The 23,574-nt window shown below is 42.4% G+C and overlaps 1 protein-coding gene across 3 annotated transcripts in view; it reads left to right on the top strand.

The window, feature by feature from the left end:
- Window positions 1–23,574, top strand: part of grin2bb (glutamate receptor, ionotropic, N-methyl D-aspartate 2B, genome duplicate b) — an 88,530-nt gene extending 64,956 nt beyond the window's left edge. For 2 of the 3 annotated variants that reach the window (XM_044029099.1, XM_044029101.1), the window contains exons 9-16: window positions 1,167–1,338; window positions 3,973–4,126; window positions 5,596–5,721; window positions 6,774–7,003; window positions 8,233–8,393; window positions 9,938–10,125; window positions 13,965–14,203; window positions 18,604–23,574. In XM_044029099.1, coding sequence (XP_043885034.1) covers window positions 1,167–1,338; window positions 3,973–4,126; window positions 5,596–5,721; window positions 6,774–7,003; window positions 8,233–8,393; window positions 9,938–10,125; window positions 13,965–14,203; window positions 18,604–21,003 — 3,670 coding nt within the window. In that variant the 3' untranslated portion in view covers window positions 21,004–23,574. The remainder of the gene's footprint in view (window positions 1–1,166; window positions 1,339–3,972; window positions 4,127–5,595; window positions 5,722–6,773; window positions 7,004–8,232; window positions 8,394–9,937; window positions 10,126–13,964; window positions 14,204–18,603) is intronic. The other variant, XM_044029102.1, reaches the window with a different exon arrangement.

Genomic DNA, 23,574 nt, shown 5'->3' with positions numbered 1-23,574 from the left:
CTGTCACTGATTCCCTCCCTCCCCTGCGTTTTAACCCTCTTGCTATCTCTTCTCCTCGGTGTGTGATAATGAATTTTCTATCACTGTCCTACCTGGACTCTCGTGAGGATGCCCTACATCCTCTGGCTCTCTGGCATTTTTTTTTTCATTGACTGATCTTTCACGCTGCTCTTTCTCCCATTTCCCCCCTGATTCTTCTGTCAGCTAGTTTGTCTGTCTCTACCCTCATATACAGCACATATCAGGAAAAGGAAATTCACCACAAAGACAATGCAGGATTTCTTTCCAGATAAATGTTCTCTATGAGCCAGATTCTCTATGTATTTGTGACGCAGCACCAGATAGACCAACCCCTGTGTTGACATGATTCCATGTTTTTAAGCTGGGGTTTTATCCCTGTAATCATGAAAGCTGTGCAGTTTCTGAATCCATAAATTGCACAATTGTCTCTGTCGGTTGACACATCCTAGTGTAAATACAAAGAAAATGCCAACGCAAACATTTGTCCTTGGTCTGGCTCTGGCAACATCCTGCTTCTATATTGCCAAAGCTGCCATTGTTTTGCTATTCACAGCTGTTGTGCACCTGCACCTGCTGTGAGCCAACACATCCCACTGATTGATCACACACTGGTCTGGTCAAAGTTGTTCTCGTCAGAGTTTTGATTGTTTGTGCCAGAACAGCACTGGGCTCGTAGAAATGTGGACGTGAGACTTCTTTTGCTTAAAAAGGTCACATAAGTTCTTTTATTATGTACAGATGGAGCAGAGTCAGCCTGGTCTCCTGGAAAAATAACATCATTACTCTATATCTTTATGTAAATCATGAGAAACGCTACATTTGTACGACCCCCGTCCCCCGTGTTTCTGAATCACTGTAGTATCAAATGTCACAGTGTGATATTAATGTAAAAACGTTCAAATGCAATGTATTTGTGCCAGAATGTGCAGCATTGTACAAAAGCAAGTGTCTTTTTCTGCTGACCATGCATAGGAGTATAAATACAGTAGATCAACGAGGAGATAGATAGAAGATTCATTCATTCATCTTTTTGAGTCCGTTTATGGATCCATCTCAAACCAAATCGCAGAATGCTAAAACATTTTCTCCTTTTTCCCTCCTCTTTACTTCCTCTGCTCTGTTCCTCCTCCTTTTCACCCTGTCAGTAACCACACAGGTGAGTCAGGGATTTACATCAAACGCTGCTGCAAGGGTTTCTGCATAGACATCCTGAAGAAAATTGCCAAGAATGTGAAGTTTACCTATGACCTCTACCTGGTCACCAATGGCAAACATGGCAAGAAAATTAATGGGACATGGAATGGCATGGTTGGAGAGGTGAGGAAATCTATTTATTTATTTATTTACTTCTTTTTTTTTTCCATGTAAACAAGCTTGCATGTTCTCCCCTTGTGAGACCAGTTATCCAGTTTCTTCCCACTGTCCAAAAACGTGCAATATGGGGGATTAGGCAAATTGGACACACTAAATTGAGGGTGTACCACCGCCTATCGCCCTATGACAGCTGAGACTGGCACAGCACCCCCCGCGACCCTCATGTGGAGGATAAAGCGGTAGGAAATGGATGGATGGATAGAAAACAAGGTTCCATTGGTCTATAACAAGATGTTGTTTGGAGATTCATAGACTGTACCGATGCAGAGATGTGGATGTTGTTCTAATTCAAATTCAGCACCAATTAGAAGCGGCAGCTTTGCATGAGCTGCAAACAGCTCAAACATACAATACAGTAACAGCTTGGTTTGATTTTACACAGACCAGCAGGTCAGCTGATCACAGATTTCACAGCTTTCTGGAGACGACATTGTGTGTTCATTTTATCGGTGTAAATGGAGTGGCAGTGGTGGCATACATTATCACGTTTTGCTGTTTTAGCCTCCCCGATGACGTGCAGCTCTATTTATAATGGTCACAGTAAAAAAAAGTAGCTTCCAGTGGAACTTATATGAATTTGTAGGGTGACAAATGTTTTGAACTCAGTTGGAGCTTGTGCTCAGACATTTGGTTGACATTGTGATTTTGTCATCTTCTGGGAGAAATTTCACCAATTTGAAAAACAGGCTTATGAGTTGTGAAAACCTCTAAGGAAGTAAAGTGAATCACTTGATCGTGACACGTTGCTGGCACAGCTAACAAGATTACTGTAATATTAAAAGAATAAATCTGTGGCAGTTAAAGCCAAATATGGGACTTCTTTGGTCATAAATCCACTTGATCTTCTGTCAGAACATGCCAGCACTTTTCCCCCCTTTTTTTCTCTCTTTACAGTATGCATATGAAGCAAACTGCTGCTTTTCAAAATTAAAAAAAGGAATTGCATTAAAAAGACAGTTAAACAACGCCATCCCTACAACCTGGCCTGAAGGGGAGCTGTGATTTGCACAGCAAAGCCTCAGGAGGAGGAGGAGGAGGAGGAGGCTACTAATCAGAGACGGAGAGAAAAAAACAACACAAATAGTGAAATTTCAAGGGAAAAGACAAAAGAGGGAGAGAAAGAAACACACACACACATGCACACAGAGAGAGAGAGAGAGAGAAATGCAGCCTCAGGGAAAAACCCACTTCCCTCCTGCACACATTACACATTAATGATCAAGCACAAGGCAGCCTTTACAAATCGATGTGATGTCCAAGTTAATTGATTATGTCAGAGTGAAAATGTGCAGGGCAACATAACATCATTATAACAACAATCATAATAATAATAATAATAATAAAGAAAATCTCAAGTCCACCTACTGTAGATTGTGTTTAAAATGAATCCTGAGGTGCACATCAGAATAAAGAAAAGGCTATGCAAATGTTCAGTGCATACATGCATGGATGCCTTAATCCATGTCCTTAAATGCCTAAACAAGCAGCTAATGATGTCATTTGAAAGAGAGAGAGAGAAAGAGGGAGAGGAGAGTAAACCTCTGTGAAAAAGTGACAAACAGTAGATATTGTGTGTAGGATTCTCTGTCACTCTGTCAAACTCATCCCCAATCAATCAGACTTTATTTATATTAACACAGTCGTTTGTGCTCCATTTTCATTCGTGCCTCAGGGCCTCCTGAAACTTCCACATCTACATCCATATTACTCCAATTTCATTTAAATACACATGGGTTCTGCACCAAATAAGGCTGACGTCCATAGTGAAAATGAAGAAGAATGAAATCCCTCACAAGCTCCATTTTTAACATGAAAACGTTGAGGGACAATATTTTGATCTGGACGGACAGAGAAGGAGACCTTTGAAGACACAGATCTGTTCATTTTTGTTTAGATCAGAGAGACTCAGCTGTGAACAAAATAAAACACAATAGTATACTGTATATATACCCAAACACCTTTTAGCCTGGTTTGAACTCACCGCAGCTGAGTAAATGTGTGTCTTTATAAGCAGCTCTGTAGATCTACAGAGATGATCACAGGAGTCTCAGAGAGAAGGGTTTATTTGTTTTTCTATAGCGTAATCAACAGAAGTAACCAAAACATAAAGTGTATAAACACTGTGTGAGACACAGAGACTTCCCACATCTATCTCAGTCTCTTCTACTGCTTTAATGTCGCTTTATTATTCTAAGTATAAGGTGTGAAAATAAATCTTAAACGTGTAAATGAAAGAACATTACAGTGTATAGTGACTCACTGTAGCAACACTAATGTAACGACGATATACGTTGGCAGACATTATCTCGTCGGGTGCACACTGTCTGCGGAGGTCCACTCCACGGTGCCTCACATGAATAGAAATGAGGCCGGAAGTCAAATACTTACCCAGTGGTAGTAATGATTTCCTTTTCCTCCATTTTCCCTTCTATACGTGGTTGAATGGCCTGTTAAAAGCCCGAGTCTGGTGAAGAACAGCAGAATGACAATGCTGGGCATGTGAAGAAGCACTGTATGACCTCTGACCCTGTATGTTTACCTCCTGTTTGTCTCCGTCTGTCCGTGTTTGACCCACAGGTGGTGTTGAAGAATGCCCACATGGCAGTGGGTTCGCTCACCATCAACGAGGAGAGGTCGGAGGTCATTGATTTCTCTGTGCCGTTCATCGAGACAGGGATCAGTGTCATGGTTTCCCGTAGCAACGGCACTGTCTCCCCCTCTGCCTTCCTTGGTGAGGAAAAATCCACCTGGTGCCTCTGGTAGATGTGAAGTGCACAGAGGACAACACTTAGATGCGCAAAACGTCATGTAGGAAACACGCACAATGTCTTCAGCATGTACATGTGTAGTAGTTCATAGCCATTGGTTGTTTCCATTGTTTGTTCCTTGTTGGAAAAAGAACTTAACACTCAAATATAGAAACATGACGACCTATAAATACAAGGAACGTCTGTCTGTTCATTGCATATCTGTCAACTTTGACAATGTTTGCATCAGAAATGCAAGAGATATCTGCAGGTAACACTTCTAATTCACCGTTGAAATAAACATACAGATACTATAGTGGTAAGGGATGGACCCAGGCCAGGTTTTTACTTAAAACTCACACTGTAAAACCAAAGGTCTGGGAAATGGGCCATGAACATGTGTGTAGTTGTAACATAACACATGTGTATCAATAATAACATATTATTTCAGAGGTACGGACAGTAATGGTTCAAGTCACTTCCGTAATAAGACACTCATTCATTCATTCTTAACTAAGGTCTGGTTTGTACTTTAGAATTTGATTGGTTGATTGATTTTTTTAAGCTTCCTAGTCCCATTTTTCTTTAGTGTGAGCATTTGCTGCTTTAAATAAAATAAAAGTTAAATGCGTGTCACAGTTAAGTGATCCATGTGGTTAATGTGATGACAGCAAGTCAAGCAAACGCATGACATTTTGAGAAACAGGTTAGTCGGTAATAATCTTACAGCACACTGTGATGGATCCTACTTGTCGAATTACTTCCTGTAACCTTTAAGATGACCCCACACACACACACACGCACGCACACACTCAAACATGCACACAAATTGACAGCTGTCATGATTTGTAAATCCATTTGTGACAAATATTGCTGTCAGTGCTAACCTCACTGACAAATACACTAAAATAACGTGCGTCAAAGCAGAGGGAACTGTTATAAATTCAATAAAACCAAAAGCACTAATGCTGGATAATACTGGACATGGCTTTTGTTGGCACGACCACTGAAAACAAATATACACCGTCTAAATATAATGTCTTTCAGTTTCAGAGAACATGCCGGTTCACTATCACACAGAACCGCGTCTTTGTTGGAGGTTTCAGAAGCACCTGTGCTTTTCCTGTTGAAACAAGTCAAAATGTTTGAAGAAGGCTGACAGTCGTGACACTGTTTTGTGTTTCCGCGGTGACACCGTGTCCGTCCACTCGACTGATCGTCAGTTTCTTGCTCGAGAGGTGGTTGATAGTGTTCACACGATCCATAATGTTCCATGAAGAGCAGCCTGAATACAAATAATCATGTTGATACCACGGGGTGATTTTATAATTTTGTTTCATTTGGTTTAATGAACTTCCTCTCTCTGTATCCCCACAATCCTTCCTGCCCTTTCTGCTTCCTCTCTCCCCTCTCTCCCCCGCTCTCCCCCTCTCTCCCTCTCTCTGTGTTATAGAGCCCTTCAGTGCTGATGTCTGGGTGATGATGTTTGTGATGTTGCTGATGGTGTCAGCCGTGGCTGTGTTTGTGTTTGAGTACTTCAGCCCGGTGGGTTACAATCGCTGTCTGGCAGATGGACGAGGTGAGAGAACACGCATGTGCGCGCGCACACACACACACACACACACACACAGTCCAGACGCAGTAAATCCATGCTGCAAAAAGGTGACAATGAGGTTCGATTTCAGCCAGGCTCATGTGATAAATGAAAAACTGGCATGTGCTGTTGCAGTGAATGCACTATTCAAACAGCCCTCATGTGCTAAATTACTTCAAAACCTTCTGAATGAGTGCGGCTAGAGTGCTGGGACTTCCTCGTCAATGTCTTGGACCTGCATTTATCTCCACTGACAGTCACTTAAGCTCTTTCACAAATGAAAAGGATCGTTGTTGAGCATCAGATAGGTGATCACAAGTGCTCCCATTGTGTGACTAAAACCTCCTCTCTTCTCTTTTTGTCTTATCCTGCCAGTCTCAGATATTACAGGTTGTGAAACTGATGAAGTATGCTTCAGTGGATTTATTACCATACATTGTAAAACAGTCTCTGACGGCATGGAGTGAAAAATACCCGGCTGAATCAAGTCTTTGTCCATCAAATCAATGGTTCAGATTGTATCTTGACTTTGTCCCACTCAGCTGTTGGACTCTCAGGATGGTATTGCTGCGTCACAACAGCAGCTACTCAAGGTAGACTCAGAGAAGCGTCACTCTGCAGCCTTTTCACCAAGTCTTCTGTCACAGCAATCGTGTGTGTGGTTTCATCGGCAGGTTCTGGCCGTTGTAGTCCTTCACCAGCTATATTACAATTGTAGCCTGCTATGTGCCCGTCTCCCCCCCTTATCTTTCTTCCCATCGCTGATGAAACACAGCTCCAGCAGGTAGCTTGTCAAACTGTGATAGCAGTAGGTGGAGCAGTTAGTTTAAAAACCGTCGGGTTGTCACATCATCGGTGGCTGTAAAAGCATTTTGTGGGCCATGCAGCCACGGTCGCTGACAAACCAAAGAATGGCCACAAATTCACTTATTAAGTAAATGCACGTAAAAGCCGTAACTACTGTTTGATCTTGTGAAGCAGTTTTCTTCTTGCATGCTCTTCCATCTGTCATCTTTCCTCCCTCCGTGTCTGTGCAGAGCCCGGAGGTCCCTCCTTCACCATCGGTAAGGCCGTCTGGCTGCTTTGGGGTCTGGTTTTCAACAACTCCGTCCCTGTGCAGAATCCCAAAGGTACCACCAGTAAGATCATGGTGTCAGTGTGGGCCTTCTTTGCTGTCATCTTTCTGGCCTCCTACACTGCCAACTTAGCTGCCTTTATGATCCAGGAGGAGTATGTCGACCAGGTGTCGGGCCTGTCGGACAAAAAGGTGTGAACTCGACGTGAGGGGTTGAGGGGCGGAGGAATAAATGTGTGACAGTGCCCAGTGTGAGTCATTGTAAGACTGCAGTACCTGAGTTTATAAGAGACTTCACAATTTAGGATGGATGAACAAACAAACAAGACAAATACAGTCGTTATTACAACAGACAGGCAACCTATTTATTTGTTTACTACAACTTTTGTGCCTTTGCAGCTCGTCAGTGTGAACAATGGAACAAAAACACACTCTCCAGGGTATCCCCATAAATAATAGAGCTAATGAGACTATTTTAAACTTACATTGACCCTGGAAGTGATGGCACACCACCTGAAATTATTAAGTGACATGATAGAAAAAAATGGCATCATGCATTGTTCAGAAAAGCATTTTTTTCTCCATCATACTATACTATAGCTGCAACTTGGATAGATTAAAAATAATCCTAAATGATTTGTATGTATATGGTAAGAATGACATCATCATGGCATCACTATTGAGTCAGATAATGAATGTCATATATTGTCGTGATCCATTCACTTTTGCAACTGATGACATAATATATATAGATTATAGATATGTCATCTATATATAAATTAATACTCTATTCATATTTTAGTTCAGCATTTGATGAGTTCTGCTCTGTGAGTGACCATCAGCTATGTTTCCAATGTTCACATTGGCTCCTCCTACTGTCCACACGCGCAAACAAGTCAATATATTTATATTTAAACGACACAGATGAGACACATCAGGACAAAATCTAGAAAGCAAGACAAGTGAAACAGACCAGAGGGTATCAGCCATGAAGTCCATGAAACAATAGAAAACTAAATTCAACAGAACCACAGAAGTCCAAAAGCCAACAGGTCAAGCAGAAATGCGAAAATGACTTCTTATTTATGATGAAGACCAAATAAGTTTTTGATCAAATAAATGAATCAATCACTATTAAAAACTCATAAATCTTAACCTTGGACTTCTGAGGAAAGTGTTTGCTTACTTCTTCTGTACAGTGGTGTGCTTGAAGTGCAGTCCTGTGTGTCTGTTAATGAATGCAAATCTGAGCATTTAGTGAGTCTTGTCTTCCAAAAGCCAACTTTTCTTGCTCAATAGTGCATTCAAATCAATTTGATGCAGCTCAGTACCTTTTCCATGCTAACAAGCATTCCTCTGTTGTTTTCTCTGTCTGCTTTATTTTTCCGGGAAAAAAAACCAACAACAAAACACCACCACAGTTCCAGAAGCCGAACGAATTCTCTCCGCCGTTCCGGTTTGGCACGGTGCCTAATGGGAGCACGGAACGTAACATCCGGAACAACTACCGGGACATGCACACTTACATGACCAGCTTCCACCAGAAGAATGTCGATGAAGCGCTGTACAGTCTGAAGACCGGGTGAGGAAGACGGGAGGATGGAAGGACAGATGGGGGGGAATGGGAGGAAGGAGGGAGTTTGAAAATGTCCCAACAGGGAGAAAAAAAGACAGCGTTATAAAGCTCTACTGATGCAACACAGAGGGAAGATGATGAAGAGGGAAGGAGAGGGAGACTGAAGAAGAGTGGGCTTTCTGGGCAACGTGGGTGAGCAGGCGGTGGAGCTGCCGCTGGTGCTCAGAATAGCAGTGTAGCCTGTGGTTGATGTGAAAGTTAACTAATATTCACTCCTTTTTGGCTGAGAAAAAAAACAGCTAATCTTCCTCTTCAGTCCCTCCCCCTCTCTCTCTCTCTTTTCCTGTCTACCAACATTTTCATTAACCTCTCTGAAGATTTAAGAATGCAAAGCAGTCGTGTTTCTCTGATGACCACAGAGGCCCAAGAGCCCGAGGCACTGTTTGATATCACCAAGCTGGAGACTGTCACATGAATTTATCTTTAAACTCACTCAGGATGTTGATGTGAATTAAAAATAGAGAGGAGTAAAGGACTTTTTTTTTTCAGTCAGGTGATAAGCCATCTGGATCCTGCCACACCCTGCCACTGTTCAATTAGGCCTGAATAATTGTCAGTCTGAGCTGATTCACTCTTGACCTTGACATAATTGACCAAAGAAAATTCATCACAAGGTCAAACGCAGCTGTCGGGGAGGCCAGGTATTTTAAATAGAATCACATTATACACAGTTCTACAGTATTCTGCTCTTCTCCTGGCTTTCCTGTGGTGTTCTACATCAAATATGGAACTCACAGCCCCGAAACAAAGACAACCTTTGCTGGCAACATGAATAAATTATCCTTTTTTGGGGTGAAATAAGACACTGAAAATAACATCAGCATATCATACATTGAATAAACACAAAGATAAATGTGTTATTTTCAACAACAGCAAAAAAGGCAGATGGAGTTGCTCAGTTGTCATGGTGATGGTTCAGGAAGCGGAATCTCCGTCATGAGCAACTCCGTCTGCCAAGGAAGAGCATGAATGCAACAGAAAAGCTTTGCAAACAACAATTTAGTTTGACCTTTGTTGAAATTTATGAACATTTGAAAGTTCTATAAGAGAAAGTATGTACAGAACAGAATAAGATACACATATTCACCGTTAACTACGCGCTTACTAACATATGAGTAGCATACTAGCCCTTTATTAGTCATTATTAAGCACGTACTAACACCTTATTCTGCATAACCTTATTCTACCTCTATTACGACATGAATTAAGATTTTTCCTAATACAATACGCGCGTAATATTTACTAATAAAGGGCAAGTATGCTTCTTATATGCATGTTAGTAAGCATGTATTTAACGGTGAATATGTGTTCCCTAATATAAAGTGTTACCATGTCTAGAAGAATACAGCACAAAATAATAATAAAACAAAACAAAACAGGAAGCAAAGGATAGTAAAATTGTAAATCATATAGAACTAGCTTGTGCAAAGGTGATGGTACTGAACAGGATTTTGATCGCCGAAACCTTTTCCTTGCGTTGTGCCTCGCAGCAAACTGGATGCCTTCATCTACGACGCTGCGGTGCTGAACTACATGGCGGGCAGAGATGAGGGCTGTAAGCTGGTCACCATCGGCAGCGGCAAGGTGTTCGCCTCCACCGGCTATGGCATTGCCATCCAGAAGGATTCAGGCTGGAAACGGGCTGTGGATCTCGCCATCCTCATGCTGTTCGGAGATGGTAAATGAATTCATGTCGTGTCCCATTTGTGTTGTAACGCCTGAACGGGGAAAATACTGTAGGTATACGTCGTGACGTTATTATACTGTGATGTATAAATGCCATATTACACACGTTGTCTTTGCGGACACAGAATAAACAAAAAATACTTTAGTGATTGTTGATTCACTGTTGCAGAGTTCATGAAAACAAAGCACTAACATCATCCAGGCAAGAATCACAAACTTAAGTACATTTTTTATCAGAGTGGAAGTTAAAAGTACCTGTGACTCAGCAAGGGGTAGTGTGTGTGTGTGTGTGTGTGTATATACACAGTTTGTTACCATTTTAGTACCTTTCTGACAAACGCTGAACAAAACCTGGTCCTAATGAGGCAGAACCTCAGGCTGTGTTTGAGGTTAGAGTGGGAGTCTAAATGATTGGGTCCTGACACTGTAATGTCAGTTTTACCAGGGAATGGTAAATAAGTGGAACTAGAGTCTCTGTGGATGAGGTGACGGTTGAAGCCTCTGCATATTAGATTTATTGACTTATTTCTGCAGTGTCAGGACTTGCAGACCTAAAAGATGCGTAACGACAGTTTCCGTTTCCCTTCTTTGAAACTACATTTTAGAGTTGTAAATTGTTGCTTCCGACAGCCAGTAAATTACCTCCGCAGATGTTGATAGAAAAGCTATAAAGGGCAGTGGATGATTCAGAAAACGGTGTAAATATAATACCACCTCTTACTAACCGATGCGTCATGTGCGAGCAGCTCCACCGTGATGGTTCATGATCAGCCCGTTCGTCCCTGTAAGAAGTTGGACTTAAGCACGGTGACGCCGGCCTCTCAGCGTCACTGTGACCTCGCCAGTGCCTGAGAAATATTTCGAGAGGTCGAATCCCATCAGTGGACAACAGGTTAGAAAACAAGCCCAGTGACTTTGTAACTCTCTCAGTTTGTAGGTCAGGTTTTGTTTTGAGCCCCAGCTGGTGTTGTGTGTTGTGGGTAGTGACCGAAAGTAGTCGGCAGGGTGTCTGGCGTCACAGTGAGAGAATGATGAGTGCAGTGATCCATGAGGACTGCGTCTTCAGGCTGCTTCGTCTCTATCATGAGAGGATTTTGGCCAGTGTAGGTGTTTTCTTTGGACACATTTGGACAAAACCCTCTACTTTTGCACCTGTTTTTTTGAAGGTCTAGTTACAAACTACTGGCTGTCGTCTTTGTGTGTGCGGGGATGATGCAGTGCAGGGACATTTCCCCTCTGGCTGCAGTAATTTGTTCGGGCAAAGGAAGTCCGTCAGGCATAAACAAAGCCCATGCAGCCTTTCACAGATACAGAGACTTCAACACACCTGTACAGTCAGTTTTAGGAGAGGTACGTGATGAAATGTCTGTCTTTTGACCTAAACACATCTGGCAACACTTGGGTTAGGGTGAGACTCCTGCTTGACAGTTAAAATATACTGTCATTTTCATTCCACTCTATTTCTCATCCTCATCAAAAGCCTGCATCTACGTTGCCCACTGTGCAGCTCCACTGCCAGCGTGTGAGCTAGCTGACAACCTCAAGCAGAGATGAAGGGTGCACTGCAGACGTTTCCAGATGGTAATTGTTAAAATAACAGAGCAGAATATTTTGAGGGAATGTAGTTATGCAATGTTTGGTGGTGCTGAAAACACATTTGTACTATTTGACTACAAAACAGCTTTGATATGTAAAATAACGCGAGTGCTACCTTTTAATCATTATTTGAAAACCGTAGTCATTTTGTTTTTTTTTATAAAAGTAATGCAATCAAGTTTAAATTTCATTCAGATTTTTCTGTTTTCTGTCCCTTTGAGGGGGTTGGGGTTAGGAGTAATGTGTAATTATAACACTATATCTTTTGTACTTCTATGTACTACCTGGAAACAAATGAGATTAAAGCATTACAGATTAAAGCATTACACATATTGTTGAATAGTGCATGTTTTAACGGCGGACGTCTGCCGACATCGTCTGAAGGAACGGAACAGAAGAAACATCAAATCAGCACTTAGATTGTATCATGGGGAAACCTATGATACAATCATAGACCTTGTTCCTTATGTGAGTCCTTGCCTTTGGAGAATAAATCCACAGCAACACTCTCCCTGATGGACAGTATGTTCTCCGTGCTGACCCACATGTCAGATCATATGTTGTAAAACACACACACACACACAATGTCCTCTGATGTGTTTGTGTGACAGATGAAGAGGGTCTGACTCACAGGCAGTAACACTGTGTGAACATGCCGTGTGTTTGTTTCATGTGACTCTGTGAATGAAAATCTGTCTTTATTAATCTTCCCAATGAAATTAAAACTGCATTTTTTATTTATTTATTTTCCTGTCACCTGACACATCTGTAAATATGAGGCCAAAACATCAGACGTTACATCTCATTACGTCATGTGGACTGTTTGGCTGTCAGCACGGATACATTAGTCCAGGTTAAGAGGTCAGACGCACCGATATTTGCTCATATCTGTCATGTTCTGTTAGAGTCCAGCGATGAACATGATGTAACTCATATGTGCAGCGGGAGAACATCAGCGATGAAACTGAATGCCATTATATCTGAGCAGATACAGGACCAGGAGGGAGAGGAGAAATTGGAAATATGAAAGGACTATAATTATAAGTTTAAATTGTAGTTGAATAGATTTTAATTTGAGAGGAAATGTTTTTTTTTTTTGGCCAACTCCTTTCAAGATGACTCACATTGCTACTAGAGCTTTAATAGCAGAGAGCTTGTGTCTGCTAGTACATATTGTCAGGAATGTCAGCAAAGTCTGGACTCGGACACTGGTCCCAGTTTGAAATAGAAAAACTATCTGCTGTTGAGTTAAGTCGGATATTTAGGATTTGTGGAGTTGATCTAAAAACATGCAAATCAAACATTTCTGTTGCGGCGTTTGCTTCTACTTCTTCTTTTTGTATCTTCTTGTAAATGTTGCTTGGACTGACTTACACCACTTTGATCATTCAAAACTGCTATCTCCTGTTTTTCATAGAAGATTTGACTTGTCATAAAAGTGCAGGTGTTAATCACTTTACTTTTACAATGTGGTTCTGAATGCTTTGGATTTTTACAAATGAAATTGAGCTATTATGACTGTTTATCATTATTATTATTATTATTATTATTATTATTATCATTATTATCATTATTATCATTATTATCATTAGGGCCCGAGCACTCACACAGTGGTGCGAGGACCTATTGTTATTCTAGTTATTTTGACTAAATAAAGAGATCAGCATTTTTGGGAGATACACAAAATCTGTGTCATTTTTAACCAAGCAGTATCGTTTGGTACAGTTTGGTGTGTTATATGCTTATATATGTTTTGATTGTCAAGAGTTGTGAAAGGTGCCAAAACAACTGATCTGTACTGTCCCACTTTTTTTTTGCACCTTTCTGTTACCTATCACAGTGGTCTGGCACCTAAAGGATGGAGCTAGACACACTGAACTCTCTTCAAGCTTATTCACAATTTGCGTCGCAGTCTTTATTGTGTCACATTCTTTGTTCATTGAAATTACTAAAACAAAACAAGTCCCAGCAGGAAGTTGTTGTTTTTTGTTTGGGTTTGTTTTTCATTAGCACTCCTCAGTGAGGATGATTTTCTTGATACATGCAAGTCAAACTAATGCACCATGACATTTGTTGCATGTCCTTGACACCTGGGATGCTTCAGGCATCGACTCCCCAAAAAAATGTGTCCTGTGTTTTTGTATTCACTCGTGCATGTTCAGACACTGTGGGCAGAGCCACCCAACACCAACATCAACACGTCTATGCAGTAACCTGCATCTCTCCTTCCTCCAGGTGAAATGGAAGAGTTGGAGGCCCTGTGGCTGACGGGTATCTGCCACAATGAGAAGAACGAGGTGATGAGCAGCCAGTTGGATGTAGACAACATGGCGGGGGTCTTCTACATGCTGGCGGCTGCCATGGTTCTGTCATTAATCACCTTCATCTGTGAACATTTGTTCTACTGGCAGCTGCGCTTCTGCTTCATGGGCGTATGCTCGGGACAGCCCGGGGTCACCTTCTCCATTAGCAGAGTGAGTGTGCTTGTGTTTTATTTTAGGTCTGACCTTTGTTCTCCTGACAGAAAGAATAAAGGAGTGGTTGCTGCGAAACCAGTGACTCTGGTTGAGTTGTATCAAGTCAGTCAGGGGAACACAATGACTCACCTGACTTACTTGTGGCTTTTTTTGCACATCCTGTGCTACTAAAACAAAAAATCTAAACAATTTCGCTAAAGTAGAACCACTGGGAATCCAAATTTTGATGTGATATTTTAAATCTGTGATCTGCTCATGCACTGCAGCGTGTTTGGGCTAGAAGCCAAAAAGAAGCATGGTTAAATTGAATGAGTTGGTGGCTTTTTGCTTTATGACATGCAACAAATTGTTTCACAAATTAGCAACTTCCACCAGACGTTTCACATGTTTAATCCTAATCTCTTCTGTCTCAGAATAACAGCCCTCTCCTTTACTGTGTAATGTGAAACGATGGGTAGAGACAGCAAAGTGATGAAAGAAATCTGTGAGGTTTTTCCGTGTACTATGACAACCTCTTAGTGAATAGACACTACAAACAAAAACTGATGAACAGTGTAAACCAGAGGTGTCAAACTCAAATCAACTCGGGGGCAATGAGTGTCTAGTCTGAGAGTCAAGATCGGGCCGCTCTGGAGGAAAAAGTGGGGGAAAACAACTGTTGGGTAGCAAGTGGGCAATATGATCTTAAAATTCAAACAAAATATTCCATCATGATATCGCAATAAATATATACGTGATGATAATGTAAAAGTCTTTGTTTTGACATGGATTGATGCATACTTCACAATAAAAGCATAAAATAAATCTATTAATATCAAAAACAGTAAATAACAACTGTTATTAAAACACTAACTAAGCGTATGTATAGAATTTACTGCTGAATATAATACATTTAACAATTGTGAAAATATTGCTGACTAATATAGTCAGTATTCTAAGGAGGTCGAGGGCTGTGGTGTGAACTAATGACTGAAGTGTTTACAACTCCCTGTTTCAAAAACGTCTACACATGAGGTCTTGGTGAAAAGAGGGATGAAATGTTGTAATAACTGAAACGTGTTTGTAGAGCTCAGCACACGTTTTGGCAGTCTTTAGATTGTAAAAAGCATAGATTGTTATGCATGTGACTGTGTGTCCAAAATATGATGGAACTATTAGAAAAAGTACCTCAGAAACTTAACGCTGTTCATTTTTCCAGCATTATTGTTTTAGTAGTTATTTCAGAACAGTACAAAAAAATCTGAAGAATACATGATTCTGTTGATTCAGACATTCACCTCCTTGGCCAAATAATGGCACTAACTTGTCTGACTTCATAGGGGTCAAGAGTCCCATAGAATGAGTTTAGATTATAAATAGCATCATGATCAATTAATGCCACGGAAGTCTTAATTCAGGACAATATAGTTCTCCAATATAGACCAGTTACGGCCTCACTTATGTCGGGATCACACTACAAGATATTTTGTCTTTCACGATGGTCATCATGTCAGATTATTAATCACAATGGCACGGATTAAGTATGACTCCGACCAGTTCATGACACTTCGCGAGTTCAGAGGTCATCTGGGCAGCGGGGCATGGATTTGTCAATCATTGTCAATCATTGCTCACCTGGTTGCTGAAGAGGGACTGTTGTTCAACGCACCCTTCTTCAGTGTCACTTTTCCACCTAACGTTCATAATTGGTCTGTGACTTGAAATGTGTCGGTGACGACCAAATCGCTTGAAAGTCGGCCTGAATTTGTGTAGTCTGATCCCGGCGTTAAGTTCCAGTCCCTGTTTGAAAGACAGTGAAACCTTTATTGTTTACTTGATGCTGCTGAAATAAAGGCCTCTTAGTATTCTGCACATTCTCCGCCACTGACCTGAAGGTGAGGGTGGATGAAGTGAGCTCATCTCAGCTTTGTTACATCTCAGATCTGACACGTAACAAGGTGTCTTGGTCTTACTGATACAGGTCGTTTGTGTCCACATTAAAGGTGAATGTGTTTATAATGTAACGTCATTTGGTTTTCACTTGCTCAGTCTAACCTTAAGGAACTTAATCGGCAGATTTGTCATTGAACACTTCAGAAACACATTTTATTCAATTGGCACCGATCCCTGTGTGTTGTTGTATAACTGTTTGTAAAAATGTGTTTGTATTGTTTGTTCATTTTTGGCTGCATGGAAGATACTAGAAGAGAGTAGGCATCGATCACAACAGACATGGCGGGAGTTTGGGTGGTAGGCAGTTTACAAAGCCGCTTAAAGAGAGCACCCAATGTGAGATTTGGCATTTGAATGTACAGAAGGAATCTCCTTTCACTAATTTAATTCATGTTATTCACCCTGGTTTGATGGTTCTCCTTTGTGCCACCTGTGTAAGTGATGGCCTTCTAACAAGTTGCCAAGTACCAGTCTCTTTCTCTCTTTCTTTCTTACTTTCTTTCTTTATTAACAATAACAATAATAATAATAATTAGAACATGGTCTCATCAAACCTCTGCAATTTCCCTCCTCTTGTACTTAAGTGGAGCTGATTTGAGGCTTTTAAAAACCATCTCTCAGGAACTCACCATCACCTGTTCGTCTTGATGAAATGCCACCTGAAGTGCAAACTGAATTACGTTATGCTAAACATAAGTTCAATTCAATTCAATTCAATTTTATTTGTATAGCGCCAAATCATAACATACATTATCTCAAGGCACTGTACATAGACAACATCAAAGAGAGCAGAGAACCCGAACAGTTCACACAATGAGCTAGCACTAGGCATCAGTAGAGAGAAAAAACTCCCTCTTAACAGGAAGAAATCTCTGACAGAACCAGGCTCAGAGATGTGCGGTCATCTGCCTCGACCGGTTGGGGTGAAAGGAAAAATGGGGGACAGTGGAGAGGTGGGGGACAGAAAATGGGGGGAGAGAACGGACAAGAGGGAGATGAGGGAGAGACAGAAGAGAGAGAGGGAGATCAGCAGCAGATACACAACAACTGTATCAGGTTACGAGTTTATACAGTTACTGATATCGACTTTTTAATTACAAAATAATAATAATGGTGATGATGAGCGTAGCCTCGGAAACTGGATCTTGATCCTGCAACCTGCATGATGAGAATACAGAGAGAGAGAGAGAGGGAAGGAAGTAAAGACACAAACTAGGGAGAGAAAGAGACAAGGTTAATGACATATAAAAAGTCATAATCAAATGCTGAGTGTGAGAGAGTAAGTGCAACATTAATTTCAAGTGCAGGCATTCACTTATTCAAGAGTTGTATTACAGCCAGGTGTCTATTATACATTATCATAACTCATTTTATTCAGGCTATATTTTGAGAAAAAATGGATAGTGCATATTTCCGTCCAGGCATAAACATGTGATGAGACTATAAAAGACTCTCTGGATTCACATGAGGAGGAAAATGAGACAGTTAATGAGAATCATGATAAAGAATAGAATCAATAGCAGGACAAAGGCAGAGTAAAAATAAAGACATTGGTAACCTCTGTCAGTAATCTCCATTCTGTTACCTTTAACAGGAGCCAAGATGTAGCCTGATAGACAGACAATCCTATTGAAGCGACTGGTGCTCACCTGAGCTCCCAGAAATCGAGATAATACAGACACAAAGGGAACAGAGGAATACAAGGAAAGAGGGTTGACCATTCCGATTCCTGAATGTAGCTTGGCAGTGTGGAAAGTGACTAAGAGACAGAAAAAAACTGCTTCTGACAAGCTGACACCTTTAACAAAGGTTGGCCCGTTCACCGGCTGGTGGGTTGCGTGTCCTTTCAGATTTGGCCTTGGTCGCAGATTCTCTCTGCCTCCACTGAAATAAGCTTCTCTCACATGGACTTATCACCATTACTTAAATATTAACTTCTACAAAGGGCGTGAAGACCCGTGGCACCAGTCTGTTTTAATGACATTGATTAAATCTATCGATTGGTGGTCAAAACCATGAGTTTACTGCCGTCATCGTGTTATCAATCATGTATCAATCTATATTCTCTTTCCCCTCTCACTCAGTCCTCTGTGTCAGAAGAGGAGAGCGAGCTGAGCAGAAGCTAGGAGGTTTCATGTGTTGCTCTTTTAAGAAAACACATTAATGATCATGAACTCACTCCCTAATTGTGTTTAATTGTGTGCAAACAAGACTCTGGTCAGAAAAAATCTCTGTCTCTTTCTCTCTCTCTGTTTACATGTCTGGTGTTTGGTTCTGTTTCTCTCCAACATTCAATCCCCTCCGGTTCTTGACTCTTAATGACTGCCACACATTGTACTGTTGTTTTTCCTTTTACTTGGGCTTCATACTATACAACGTTCACTCTTCCTCTCTCCTCACTCATGTCCTGTCTCACCCTCTCTGTCTCTCTCCACCTCCCTTTTCTTGTCATGTTCACGCTCCAGGGCATCTACAGCTGCATCCATGGGGTACAGATCGAGGAAAACAAGTCAGCCACAGATTCACCCTCCGCCACCATGAAGAAGAACATGAACAACACCCATTCCAACATCTTGCGCTTGCTCCGCACCGCGAAGGACATGACCGCCGTGCCGGGAATTAACGGCTCTCCGCACGCCGCCCTGGAGTACAGCCACAGTGGCCGTGACTCGGCTATCTATGATATCCAGGAGCACCGGCGCAGTCTAGTAGGTCATCCTGCAGACTGCAAGTCAGCACCACCTTACCTGCCAGAGGACAACATGTTCAGTGACTACATCAGTGAGGTGGAGAGGACTTTTGGCAACTTGCCCCTGAAGGATAACAACCTGTACCAGGACCCTTACCGGCACCACCACCCGGCCTCGGCTCTGGGTATGTCCGGCCCCCCACCTAATAGGCCGCGTAGTTTAGGCAGCGCTAGCTCATTGGAAGGGGGCATGTTTGATTGCGACAGTTTAGGGGGAGGGGTCACGCCCATTTTTACTACCCAGCCCCGACCCTCCATGACTCACAGGAATACGAATAAATTCGACCTGATCGCTGGCCACAGCCCTGCGGAGACCAACCAGGGTGGGTTCAAGGGAAGCAATGTGTACGGCAGGTTTTCTTTCAAAGGAGGCGCATCCAGCACGGGGCTCATTGGGGGTCATGACAGGTACTGTGGTGGAGGAGGGGGAGGCTCGGGGGGTGATGATGGGAATATTCGCTCTGATGTATCGGATATCTCCACCCACACTGTCACCTACGGCAACTTGGAGGGCAACGCTAAGCGGCGTAAGCAGTACAGGGACAGCCTGAAAAAGAGGCCAGCCTCAGCCAAGTGCAGACGGGAGCAGGACGAGATAGAGCTGAGTGGATTCAGGAGGAGACCCCACCACCACACCGTCCACCACCACTTCCCCCACGGGCCCCTGGCACACCGCACGGTCTCACCTCCCCTGGAGCGGAAGAGGGGAGGAGGGGGTAATTCTTCACCTTACTTATTTCGCAAAGACAAAGAGAACCTGAGGGAATTCTATGCGGACCAGTTCCGCTCCATGGAGGGCAAGGCCAAGTGGGAGAAAGAGGGTGGAAGCGGAGGAAGTGGTGTGGGCAGTGGTAGCGGTGGTGGAATCTGTAAAAGCTTAGTGCCTGTGGAAGACTTCCTCAAAGGTAAAGGCAAGAAGACGGAATGTAAAGGTGGGCTGGGCTCAGTAGCAGTGGGACAGCAGGGACACTCCTGCTGGGATAAAGGGAGTTCTGGTCTAGGAGGAGGAGGAGGAGGAGGAGGAGGAGGCATAGCAGGAGGTGATTGGGAGTGTCGTAACAGCCACAGTGTGTGTCACCACAGCAGTGGTGTGGGAGGCAGCACATGCCAAGCTAGCGGAGTTGGGGGCAGCAGCAGTCGCCCCAGCTCTGCTGGCTGCAAAAGGTGTGACTCCTGTAAGATTCAGCCAAGCAACCTGTACAACATCAGTGAGGATAACATGGTGTTCACTGGAGTGAAGGCAAGTGTCGGACCCCCCAGCCAAACACAAACTCAGGTGCAGCGCAGGAAGCTAGGGCCAGGTGGGAGGGTGTTACGGAGGCAACACTCATATGACACATTTGTAGACCTGCAGAGGGAGGGGGCAGGTCGTATGGGAGGGGCTAGTGGGGGCAATGGGGGACAGTTTCCCCAGCCCAGAAGTGTGAGTTTGAAAGACAAAGACCGCTTCATGGAGGGCCCCAGCCCTTATGCTCACATGTTTGAGAGATATGCAGGTGAAAGGGAGTCTCCCATGTTTGGAGGATTAGGTGGGGACAGGGCAAAAGGAGGCTCCTCCTTCAGTTTGTTCCGTGGAGGTGAGGGTGGGTTGAAACGGCGGTCCTTTGGGGAGAGAGACCTAAGGGACAGAGATAGAGCTATGGTGGGAGGTGGTGGTGGTGGTAGCAGAGGGGCCGGGACTTACTCCTTGTCTAAATCTCTCTACCCAGATAAGGTGAACCAGAACCCCTTCATCCCAACCTTCGGTGACGACCAGTGTCTTTTACACGGTGCCAAACCGTACTACGTCAAAAAGCCACAGATGCAGCAGCAGCAGCAGCAGCAGCAACTTCTCAACAACAGCCGAGGAGGAGGGGACTTCCACAGCTCCATGGGAGTGACTTCCTATTTGCCCGCATCTGCCACAGCTGGGGTGATGTCAAATGTGGCCCCCAGGTTCCCCAAAGAGCTGTGTCTGGGCGGGATGGGAGGGCCCATGGGCAACCACCACGGGGCCAGCAAACTACTGCCAGTGGGCAGGGACACATTAGGTTTGGGGCAGGGACAGAGACCCTTCAATGGTGCCAGCAATGGACACGTTTATGAAAAGCTCTCCAGCATCGAGTCAGACGTCTGAGGGTGAAGATGGAGGGAAAATTTAGAGGAGGAGAAGTTGAAGTGGGCGAAGAAAAGAAGGGGGACAGAAAGAAAAAGAGGTGAAAAAAAGGAACCGCTCAGGCCGAAGACCTCTCAGTGTGAAGAGAATGAGGAGTCTTTCATACTGTGCGTGTGCTGTTCTCACTCCGCGAGATGGAAAGAATTTGGACGATGCACAGAGGCCACTGCAGGCTAAGCTGTCGTGAAGTCCGGCGGGAGGCAAGTTTTTAATGAGAATAGAGGATTCTGGTGCTGCTCTGACTCTCAGAGAAAGATAGGGAGGGAAGGCTTAAGAGAGAGAGGGAGGGATAGAGAGGGAGAAAGGGAGGGGAACAATGAGAAATACAATCTCCAGTCTCGTCACATGCTCATCGTCTTTCCCTCCCTCCTTCAGTTTCTTAACACCAAAACAAAACATCTTGTTTAGCAACGGAAATACAATCATGAATGAGAAATCAGCGCTTCTGTTGAAGTAACAGGGTAAACTAATAATCATTGTATTGATAATGTTATTGAATATTATTATAGTGTTTAATGATGATTGGTTTTGGATTGTTTTTAACTTTGATTTATTTATTGACTAGTTCATGTTACATATTTGTATGATGTTGATTCTTTCTTAGCTTACCAATATTACAGGAGACTGGTCAGAACAGATCTTTCTTTTTTTTTGGGGTTTCCTGTAATTTGGACTCTTCTTTGCTCTTAATTCTTCACGTCTGATTTTTTACTTTTTATTTTCCGTAGTTTTGAGTGCTGTGAAGTGTATGTGAAAGGCATGACTTGCTGAGTACATTCTGTGTACTTATACATTTGCAAAGCAGGTTCTTCTTTCATCTGCAGAAGCAACATCATCATACTGATTTGCCGTTTGCTCTCATTTTTCTGCTTGGCAGTAATCAAAAGGGTCTCACATTTTGAGCTGGATGTGCCTTAAAGGATTAATACTGATTTTTTACAAACACGATCTCTTCTGTTGGTTGACAGATCCACTTCCATACAACTAGTTGATTCAAGTGAAAACGCAACACACACAAAGACAAAGTCTGAGAATGGGGCGTTTTAAACACAAAATTAAGAATGAGCCTCCATAGTTGAGGAAGCTCACGTTGCTGCATTAACACCTGCCCAACACTAAAAGTAACCAACAAGTTGGATTACAAGGGTTAAAACCACAGTGCCATGATAGAGAACCATTCCTGTTCGCCCCCCCAAAAAAATCAGGTATGACAGAGTCTGCTGCTGTTTATGAACAAATAACGCTAAATGTAAATGCTTCTTTATACTATATCTCCACGATTAATGTAATTACTTTAAAGACATTTAGCAGGAAAGCTCTAACAGGAAAGTTAGTGTAATATCACTTCAGTATCATAATTTCTCCCACCCTGTTGTGGAAACAAAAATAAACTCCGTATTTAACCTTGATGTCTCCCTCAAATTGGCTGTAATCTGTTTCACACGCTGAGATTTTGATGAAGGAGAGGATTTGCCTTCCAGTCCAAGGTCCTGTGTGGTTTGTGTCAGGCTCGACTGTTTGTGGGAGAAAATGAATGAAAGGGAAGAAAGTAGATGGTGTCCTGAAAGCAGGTGGTACGTTTTTGTACAAGCGTTGACTTTGCTACTAATGGGCTCACAGTTCCTTTGATCAACAGGCAGCTCCAACTTTATAACATCAGACACACGGGTCATCCCTGCGCTACCACATTTTACAGACATAAGGTTAATATTTCAGAAAATGAATCTCCATCTTCAGTTATTTGTCATCTCTTAACCTTGACGTTAAATCCTCTTGCTAAACCACCAAATTGTAAGATCAAAGCACAATCTGATTGAATGGGTCTAACATTTAGATTTTTGTACATCCCAGTCAAAACTGAAGACTTTCCTTCTCTTGCTTGACAAGTCAGTATGTATGATACTAAGGAGTTTGGAGGGACTTGCATGTATTCTCTTAGTTTTTTATTTTATTATTAGTTTTTTTAAATCTTGACTTTTAGCCCAAAAGATTGGGCGTTTTTCAACAATATTTGGAGTTTTATCGATTTCTTTGGTACTGATGATGATGATCCATGTAGTACTGTAAGTGTGTGTGTGTGTGCTTGTTTGTGCAAGAGAAGACACAAATTTTAACAGTTCTAAATTTTGGTATGGATAAATTGATTCAATCATTTTCACTTGGATAGAAAACATTTTTTATTGTTGATGTGATGCAAGGGTTCGATTTTCTTGATATTTTTTGTAAATGCTTTTTAGGGTTTGAATACATCCACTCTTTCCTCATTTCACCTTTAATTTTTTGTATCCTTTGAATAGTTCTCATGATTTCTGTTATTGTATGTGCCTGAATACATACGCTTGATTACCTCTGTGAGTGCCCATATGGAAGAGAAAGAGAGAGAGAGAGTGTGTGTGTGTGTGAGTGTGTGTGTGTGTGTGCGTGTGTGTGTGAGAGAGTGTGATAACTGTTTTCTGTACATGTATTATATAAAAAAAAAACTGTGTAAATACTTTACCTCACACTCATGGACTTTTGATAAAAAAAAGAAAA

The sequence above is a fragment of the Solea senegalensis genome, linkage group LG6, assembly GCF_019176455.1.
Source record: "Solea senegalensis isolate Sse05_10M linkage group LG6, IFAPA_SoseM_1, whole genome shotgun sequence".
NCBI lineage: Eukaryota > Metazoa > Chordata > Actinopteri > Pleuronectiformes > Soleidae > Solea > Solea senegalensis.
The sequence above is the reverse complement of the archived record's forward strand: the minus strand, read 5'-3'. Positions and strand labels throughout refer to the sequence as shown.